The following is a 10,000-nucleotide window of genomic DNA, read 5'->3' on the forward strand; positions in this document are numbered from 1 at the left end:
GTTGACTTGAGAAAGCCTAGTCTGAATATTTAAAATAGCTTAACAAGCTGTAAGTTTGAAAATTTTTAAATCTTTTAAAATCTTGGGGTTTGAAGGTTAAGTACTTTTGCATTTGCAATCTTTTTAAAAGCTTAACGTTTTAAGATTTTTTTTTATAGATTTAAATTTTATAGTAATTTAAATTTAATAAAATACAATTGAATAAAATGGAAACTACAAAACAAGATAAAAAACTGCTTAAAACAAGAAAAAAAAACTGATTACAATTAAAATAGAAAAAAAAAAATACAAAAATTAATTACATTTTGTGTGTGTGTGTGCGTGCGTGCGCAGAAAGGCTGACCTTAAATGGTTTGTCTCCGCTGTGTGAGAGCATGTGTCTCTGCAGCCAGCTCTGACTGGTGGACGGTGTGTTATACACCTTACAGCCTTTCCAATGACACACGAAAACCTGCGTGCAAACAGTGAGCAATGCAACAATTTCACTCTTTACATGTCTCAAAAAGCATTTAGACTAGGGATGCATGATCATGATTTTTCATGGCCGATTCCGATACCGATTTCCGATTTTTTTTTAATCTTTAAGCAACAAACAAGAAAGAAGGAAAGTGTGCATAAACAAGATGTTTATTTGGTATTTAATAGGCCAAACTGGCTTTTGGCTATTGAAAACGATAACCGTAACCATCTGAAATTAACGGGAGTGACTGCACAGTAAGTAGCCTACATTCAATACAAACATAGATGGTACAGACATCAGCATTTAGCCTTTATTTTTGAATTGTGTTGAAACTACATAGAACTGGCCTTAAATTAAAAGATTAACTGTAACCATGTGAAATTAAAGGCAATAACTGCATAGTTCTACAATCCAAACAACACAATCAACACACATTCAAGAAGATGTTTCTTAATCAGCATTCAGTATTTTAGTTTTTAAATTTGGTTTTAAATTAAAAAAAAAAAAGATCTTTACCAGTGAGACTAAATAAAAGTATGCTATATAAATACATTATTCCAAAATGTTAAAATCAAATAATGTTGGTGCGAATAAAACAAAGATGCAAAGTGTTTCATTTATCCAATTAAAAAAAAAAAAAAAACAGGGTAATGATTCACATCTATATTTTTTACTTGAGCCAATGAAAAATAAATAACTATTGTCTCAAGTTAAAAAAATATATAGATGTGATTCATTACCCTAAAATGTTTTAATTGGATGAATGAAACACTTTTTTTCAATGTGCTACAGCAGGTGATTTTTAAATCAAATTAAGTCGATGTAATTTAAAGGTAAAATAAAAATAATCATCCTATACAGAACTGACTTTTACTTCTGGCTTTTCAAACGTGTATGCAAGTTCTACTTTAAAAAAAAAAAAAAAAATTCAGTTTAGACAGTTTCGTTTCTCATCCAACACGCGAGAAGTTGAGCTGAACATCCCTTCACTATCTCCACTTGTGTAGGGCGCGGACAGCTACAGTACGATCGCGCAGCTTTATTTCGTGCAGGAAAGGGGCTCTTATTTGTGCGCCAGTACACCAACAGCTGTTCGCTTCCTGCTATCTGTGCCTCAGACATGTAGCTCTGCACTTCCAGTGCTGAACGGCTGCCCGTGTCCTGCACACAGATTTCGAAATACTGCCACACAAATGACATGATAGCGAATGATTACAATGTAGTCTGTGCACGCGGGCGCACTTCCAGAAAAATCGGCCGGAAAAGACCAAAAAACGTATTTTAAGCAAAAACTGGCCGGTTCCGATTTATGGCCGGTCAACCGGTGCATCCCTAATTTAGACATTTCAAACATGCAAAACATCTTTTTTGTAAAATACTTTGCTTTAAAAATGCGTGTTTGCTTCTAATGCAAAGCCACATTTAACACGGCTTAAATACCTTTTGGGGCATAAAATGAGCATGCACACACACATACTAACCCCGCCGCGCTGTCCGTCCACGTGCACTCCGCGGATGTGTTCAGCCAGGTCCGGGCTGCTGTTGAACAGCATGTGGCACTGATCCCAGCAGCAGGGGTAAGATGAGCCCTTAGTGGAGGAGGAAGACGCCCCGCCGTGCCCGTTCATCATAGCTGGGGTAGAACGACCGCTGGATGCGATGCTCTCCATGTCCATGAGAGTGCTGCTGATACTGAAACACAGAAACAATGACTTTGTACAAAGAAAACCAAGTTTCATTCAGAAATCTATTAAGTTTAGAGGTGCACCTCATGTGTTTTTATTCTTCGCTGACTGATATGACAGTAATCTTGGAGTTTATGCTGATATTTGAATATCAAAATTACTATTGGAAACATTTTAATGCCCTTTAACAATGTTTTAAGGATTAAATCCCACTGTAGTAATGAATATCCACTAAAATATCATCTACATCCACAAAACCCCAGATACAAAGATGGACATGATGAGGTTGAAAATGACAGGTTGTGGCACTGATAAGCAGTACAACACAAAAAAATCAAACAAGGAGCGACTGATTAAGAATAACTTGTACAGAAACTTAAAATTATGACTTTTTGTGGCAAATCCTCCTGCAATGCAGCTCCCACGTTAACAACCATGAGTCTTTGTGTGCGGTAAATGAGGCCAGTGCAGCAGGGCGACCGCCTAACCGTGGCACACAAATGCTGTAATAGTGATCTTTTCAGCGTGCAGCTGTGCAGAGTGGGAGAGGACAGCGGTAAACTGCCGCAGTAAAACACCATGCACTCCAGTGAATGTGAGTGAATGGCTCCTGAGGGGAGAGGAGGGGCTCGCACACACTTCCATCTGTTGGTTCCTTTCAGACTTCAGTGCCCACAACTGACGCTAAATCTCAGGATGTGCCAGAGAACAGGATGCTGGGTAATCACAGAGACAAACTCCAACTGCCAGTCTGACTACTGATGAAGTGATAAAGTGTTTACAGCTGCAAAACCCACAGGTACGTCAGTGATTTTTTTTGATGAAAATCCTCCAACTGGATTTTTACATCATCTGAAGAATGCACATAAATGGTGCATGCGCTAACATTCAATAGTTTGCATGAGGGACTTGTTCAAATTTCCACAAGAATGAACAATAGTAATGCTTGACTTGTTCATCTCCACTAAAAATAAATACTAACATGAAATACATTAATATTTCAGACTTCTATGCATTCATTGGGTCACTAAACAGTTGTATTTAAGCGTCTGACATCTGACAGATATTAGCAGCAGTTTTTGATTTTTATCTGAAAGCAGAAGCAGCTGGTCTCTTTACTCATGACAGACCACAGAGTGGGTTAAAACCTCAACACGTGGGTCTTTGAATTCTTTAGGCCAAAGTGCAGGAGCCGTCAGACATTACAAATGTACGTGAGAGATTTCATTTCTAAACTGGCTGAGGAGGACGAGCAAACAATTAACACCTGCTTTTACTCAAACGTAACGGAAACAAAAAAGTAAACGGAGTTCCCCTGCTCTCAAAACTCAAATTTGCTCTTTCACATATTCAAGCTGTCACACCTGATGTACTGGCATCGACATCGAACCTTGATGATATTTAGATTATAACTACATATATTTAGGTCTGTTCATCATGCAAAGCTCATTATAAGACCCAGTTCACAAAGAACAGTTTCACCTAAAATCTCCTTTTGTGCTCCAAGGGATCCATGGGATGTTAAATGGCACTTTTATGCATAAACAAAATCATAATTGACAATTTAACAAATTACCAAAATGATGTGTGATCAGGGCTGAAAATTAATAGTGGCTTCAGGCATAAATTGCCACCAAAATGAACAAAAACGCTCCTCAAATTGAAGACAAGGAGACTAAAAATGCCTGTGTACAATGAAACTAAATTTATCACGACTGTTGTGATTAAGGTGAAATTGAATGAAGTGTCGACTGACTCATTATATTTAGACCTGCTCACGTCGAAGCAAAGATTTCTTTGTTTTTGCAGCATTATAACCAATTACACATGTTGGGTGCATTAATGCAATAGCCAATCAGATTTGTTTACATTAGTCTCTGGTTGAGAATAAAGGCACTGAAAATTATGCCATTGTTGTGCTGAAAATGCTGCCAGTGGTCAAATATTGTCACTTAAAGGGTTAGTTCACCCAAAAAATAAAAAATTCTATCATTTAGTCACCTTCATGTTGTTCCAAACCTGTATGAGTTTCTTGTTGAACAGTTAATGGTTGCTATTGACTTCCATAGTACTTTTTTTTTCTCCATACAATGGAGATCAATGGCTACCACAAACTCTTTGGTCACCAAAATCTTGTGTGCTCAAAAGAAGAAAGAAACCCATACAGAGATTTGGAATAACTTGAGGATGAGTAAATCATGGAATTATCATTTTTGGGTGAACTATCCCTTTAACAGAAATATAATTTCTGTGCCGGTTTGTGATTAATAGCCTGGAGTACCGTACTTGTGGATCTGAACTGAGGACAACGAACATTTCCAAATGATGCCTGAGCTACACTTTAAAAGCACATCTCATCTGATCTGCCAGTTGTCGTGTGGTCTGGGTCATACTCTCCCAGATGTCCTGCACAAAAGTTACATTCAACCCCTCCAGCTGCCCAAACAGCAAGGCTCAGGGCCTCCGCTTGGATTTTAAGAGCTTTATTCCCAGTGAAAGCTTCACAAAGCAGCACGTTTGGCACAGAGCAGGGAATCCCATCAGCACACACACATTTCCTCTTTCTCTGCCTCCACCCCTGGGCTGACCTGAAACATTGTGTTCACCGTGCCTGCGTATAGTCTATGGAGATTTCCCATGTGCTGCGAGCCAGGCCATCTACAGGACGACGAGGAATCCATTTTCCCGTGCCTTTAGAGTCAGACAAATAATAAAAGAGCCTCCCTGGCATGATAAAGGCAGATGATATCCAGCAGCTCAACAGAGGGGGCCATAAAACACACCCACATTATCCTGGAGATCTGGAAAGATGGCAAAAGGTCTCATGGGTCCGAGCACGCTGGATGACGTAAAAGCAGTTCAAAGCAAAGCGCTTGACTTGATAAGGCACAAACAGGCCGACATCAACCTCTCGGGCCAATAACTGCTGTCTGTGCTGATGAACAGCTAACCGATTCTTTAAGTTCTGAAATGACTTGAATGGTGACCGCGGCTCAATCGCACTTTCACTGGATCTGTCTTTCATACAATGAAAGTGAGCGTGACAGAGTCATTCTGACTAACCCCTCCTTGTGTTTCTGTGACAAAGACACTTAAATGAGTTTCATGGTATAGAAATACTTTGGATTAATTAGTTGCTAAAGTGACAAAATGGCAAGACTCAGAAATATGATTAAAATGCATCTGGGATTGTTGTAATATAAATGTAAACACTAAAAATATGCTCATGTTATTTCATCGCCAATACAAATGTATACTGCTTCTTGACAACTGATGGGTTTCTAAAGAAACCGACCCAAAAACAGTATTTGCATGTGAAGTAACTTAAATAATGTGTTGTTTAATTAAACCTTGTCGAGTGACGAGTGCAGCTTATATTTGCAACCATTTAAATAACTAAACAAATAACATGAATAGAAACTTAAAAAAAAAGATTGATAAACATTGCTTTTTTTATGATTTACACACTACTTTTAAGTGTCCAATAAGTGATTTGCAAAACCAGTTTTAATGGTTTTATTTCTGCATTTTGACACCAGAGCTCATGACACTTATCACATCTGCAGATACATGGCACCCTTTGGTGTTTCAAAAGAAAACAAAAACTGTATTTACAGGTGAAGCAGCTTATGTAATGTGTAGTTTAGATAACTCAACTTCTTGCTAACTTATATGAAACATGAAAATACATTTGCAACCATTCAGATTTCAAAACAACTCGGCATATATATATATATATATATATATATATATATATATATATAAAACTATTATATATATATATATAAAACTGCCTAAATTACAATAACAGTAATAATGAAAATATTGATAAACATTGCATTATATGACATACACAAGTGTCTGACAACTGAGTAGAACATATTTAAGTTCTGCTTTTTGGAAAAAATAACTAAGTAAACATAAAATAAATAACCAAAATACTATACAAGGTCTTATAAATATAATGATCTTTTTGTACTTTTTTGATGGTTATATGATGTATTTTGAAAAGGGATATTATTCGTTTAATTTCTGCTTTCGATAAAATAACTAGTAGTAAAAATAAATGACCATAAAACTACAATATGCCTTATGAATATTATGATTGTTTTGTACTTTTCTGATGGCCACACCACGTTTTTGCAGAACATATATTTAAATTCTTCTTTTTTAACAATATAACTAATAGTAACTAATTTATTTAGCATACGATTATAAATGTCTCATGAATATTGTGACTTTTTTTTTTTTGATGATTACACCATGTGTTTGCAGTTTGCACCATATTATTTAACTTCTGCTTTTGATAAAATAACTAAATGACATAAGCTTATACAAAATGGCTTATAAACATGCATTTTTTTGTACTTTTTACGGTTACACCACATTTTCAGAACAGATATTTAATTTCAGCTTTTTGACAAAATAACTGATTGGAAATAATATAAGACTACAAAATATGTCTTCTAAATATATATATATATTTTTGTTATTTTTACGGTTATACCAAGAATTGGCAGAACCGATATTATTTGTTTAATTTCTGCTTTATGCCAAAATAATAAGTCAACAGAAAATATGACTATAAGACTATACAATAAGCCTCATGAATATTACATGAATTATTGTTAGTAATATAGTCGTTATTTCTGCCATTATTATTATTATTTCTGGTCTAAACTGTCACAAATGTATGGTCATCTCATTTGGGCTCAGTCTAATTGTTCAGCTACACATTTCTCACTTCAGAGAGTGGAGTATTTATCCAAACACCACATAAAACACGTCATGTTTCAAGCAGACCTGATATTACAGGGTAAGTTCAGCCAAAAATGTAAATTCTGTCATTAATTACTCACCCTCACGTCGTTCCAAAGCCGTAAGACCTTCATTCGTCTTCCGAACACAAATTAAGCTATTGTTTGATGAAATCTGAGAGCCCTCCGAAGACAGCAATGTGACTTCAGTGGCTTGACTTCAGTTTTGCAAAGCTTTGAGAGTACTTTATGTGCGCAAAGAAAACAAAAATAATTTATTCAACGATTCTCCTCCTCGAGTTACCGTCTTCCACCATTCTGGAGAGTGCCACGGCACATGCGTAATCAGTGTTGTTTTCTCCTGAACGTAAACAACGCTGATTACTTTGGCTGCGTCCGGAAGCCTAGACAGTTGACTTTCTGCCTCGCTGCCTTATGAGGCAATGACTTTGCAGGCAGCGTTTTTGCACAAAGGTACCTCATGAAACTGATTTTGGACAGGCGTCCGAGGCAGCGTAACGGTTTCACGATCAACAACAAAATAGAACGAGTTTTGGTGATAACTAAACGAATATTTAATTACTATAACACTGATTTCTCGATGGAATAACATCAAAAGTGCAATTTTTCAGGATGCATCCATTGATTATGTTCTGGGGAAAGTGCACAGATGCATCGTGGTACTCTCCAAAATGGCGAAAGACTGTAACTCGGGGAGAAGAATTGTTTAATAATTTGTCACTTTTGTTTTCTTTGCACACAAAAAGTATTCTTGTAGCTTCGCAAAGTAGAAGTTGAGCCACTGATGTCACATGGACGGTGTTACCCACGTTTCTGAGCCTGGGAACACTGCAGTTGAGTTGCTGTCTATGCAGGATCAGAGAGCTCTCAGATTTCATCAGAAACATCTTCATTTGTGTCCCTGGAGCACAAAAGCTGTCTTAAGTAGCACAGGTATATTTGTAGCAATGCCCAAAATGATCGATTTTTCTTTTATGCCAAAATCATTAGGATATTAAATAAAGATCATATACTGTGAAGATATTTTGTACATTAAATATCAAAACTTAATTTTTGATTATAAATATTGTCCGATCCTAACAAACCACACATCAATGGAAAGCTATGTATTCAGCTTTCAGATGATGTATAAATCTCAATTACATCAAACTGACCCTTATGACTGGTTTTAGGTCACATTTGTGTTTCGAAGACGTGCGAAGGGGGTTTGGAACGACTTGAGGGTGAGTAACGTTAATTAATGACCAAATTTAAATTTTTTGTAAACTAACCCTTTAAACGACTGATTAAGCTGAATGTGTCGGTTAAATGTCTGTTGCGCGCGCACCTGTCCTCCGAGTCCATGCGGCTGAGCGGCTCTCCGTCCGAGGACGAGCTCATCATCTCCAGACTCGCTCGCCTCTTCATTCCTCCGCCGTTACCGCTGTTTTTCTCCGCCGGTGGAGACGCGCTCTCCTCCTCTCTTTGTTCTCCCTTCATCCGCTCCGCCGTTCCGTCCGCGCCGCCGGGGCTCTTCTGCGGCTCTTTCTCCGGCTCCGCTTCGGTCTCGCCATCCTCGTCGTTGCCGCCGTTTCCCCGCGTGGCTTCCTCCGTTTTTGGCTCCGTAGACTCGCGTCCGTTGGGCTTCTCGTCGATCTCCGCCGCGTCCATCTTAACGGCCGGTTCCGGATCGGCGGCGCGCAGGCCCGACTCGCTCCCGTCGCCGTTTTGTTCGCCAGGGTTCGGCGACTCTTGCTCGGAACCGTCAGAAGTCATCGCAGCCATCGTTTCCGATCGTCTGCGCGCGGTCTGGCCGGGTTTGAGCGACGGGAAGCGGATGAAACGCGGAGGCTTTCGGCAACCGGATCGACAAACTAAACTGCTGGAAGCTGATCGGGAGCGCGCGCGCGGGGAGGAGCGAGCGTGACGTCGCGCTTATTATGAATGCCTCCACGTGCTCGACACTAAATGTGACCCACAAAACCAGTCATACTTCATCTGAATGCATAGCTTTCTATTGATGTATTGTTTTTTTTTTTTTTTTTTTTTTTTAGGATCGGACAATATTTGGCTGAGATACAGCTATTTGAAAATCTGGAATCTGAGAAAAATAAAAAATAAAATCAAAATACTGAGAAAATCGCCTTTAAAGTTGTCCAAATTAAGTTCTTAGCAATGCATATTACTAATAAAAAATTAAGTTTTGGGGATATATTTAGGGTATTAAATTTACAAAATATCTTCATGGAACATGATCTTTACTTAATATCCTAATGATTTTGGCATAAAAGAAAAATCGATCATTTTGACCCATACAATGCATTCAATATTAATTTATTTCCACTTCAAGTAAATTACAATCATAGTTGTGTTATAAAACACTATCAAAATAAATTTAGATGCAAATATGAAATTCTTTAGTTATTTGAAAGTTTCTTCGAAAATCTGACTGAAATAAAAAATGAATCATTTAAATTAGTATAAAATTATAAATTCATACTTGAGATACTTTGAAACAGGTATTGTACTTTTTCTTTTTTAAAAAAATCTAAGTGATGTAGAAACATTTATCAAAAGACTGAATTTCTAGATAAAACGTTGGCGTTTAACATTATTATTATGATTTCCTAAAACACAATAAATTGATTCTACCTGTTAGATATGATACATATATTCACAAAAAAAACAAACAAACAAAAAAAAAAACATATTTGTTCATATAGCTATATACTTTTGGGAAATTTATTTCAAATAATGTTTAAGTTGTAAATTAATATAATCACGGTTTCTGTACGTGATGGTTGTACCACGTGACATCTAATGAAAACATTTGTATAATGTTGTTACATTTTATTATAACATGTATAACAAATGTGAGGTGTATTTCATGTATTGTTTAGTAAAACAAATCAAAATAAAATAAAAACAAATAAACCCCGTGTAATACGCAGAGAGTGCAGCGGAAGTGCGTGGTTTTATGAAAGCCAGTGTAACTGTATTTAGCTTACAGGTTTTCGGTCTTATTGTTGGGTTAGAAACTTTTATCTGCAGCTTTTCTCGTCCGTCTCAGGTGGGGGGTTTCCAGACTCATCCAGAAA

General features: G+C 37.2%; 1 protein-coding gene across 4 annotated transcripts in view; it reads right to left on the reverse strand.

The window, feature by feature from the left end:
• The window catches only part of LOC109076936 (zinc finger protein AEBP2), a 33,650-nt gene extending 24,804 nt beyond the window's left edge, over positions 1-8,846 (reverse strand). For 2 of the 4 annotated variants that reach the window (XM_042721634.1, XM_042721632.1), the window contains exons 1-3: positions 8,251-8,842; positions 1,942-2,152; positions 344-451 (exon numbers count right to left, since the gene is read on the reverse strand). In XM_042721634.1, coding sequence (XP_042577568.1) covers positions 344-451; positions 1,942-2,152; positions 8,251-8,687 — 756 coding nt within the window. In that variant the 5' untranslated portion in view covers positions 8,688-8,842. Of the gene's footprint in view, positions 1-343; positions 452-1,941; positions 2,153-8,250 lie in introns of all 4 variants that reach the window. The other 2 variants (XM_042721633.1, XM_042721631.1) reach the window with 2 other exon arrangements.
• Between the last annotated feature and the right edge of the window lie 1,154 nt (positions 8,847-10,000).

Source organism: Cyprinus carpio, chromosome B4 (assembly GCF_018340385.1).
Source record: "Cyprinus carpio isolate SPL01 chromosome B4, ASM1834038v1, whole genome shotgun sequence".
In the NCBI taxonomy this organism is placed as follows: domain Eukaryota; kingdom Metazoa; phylum Chordata; class Actinopteri; order Cypriniformes; family Cyprinidae; genus Cyprinus; species Cyprinus carpio.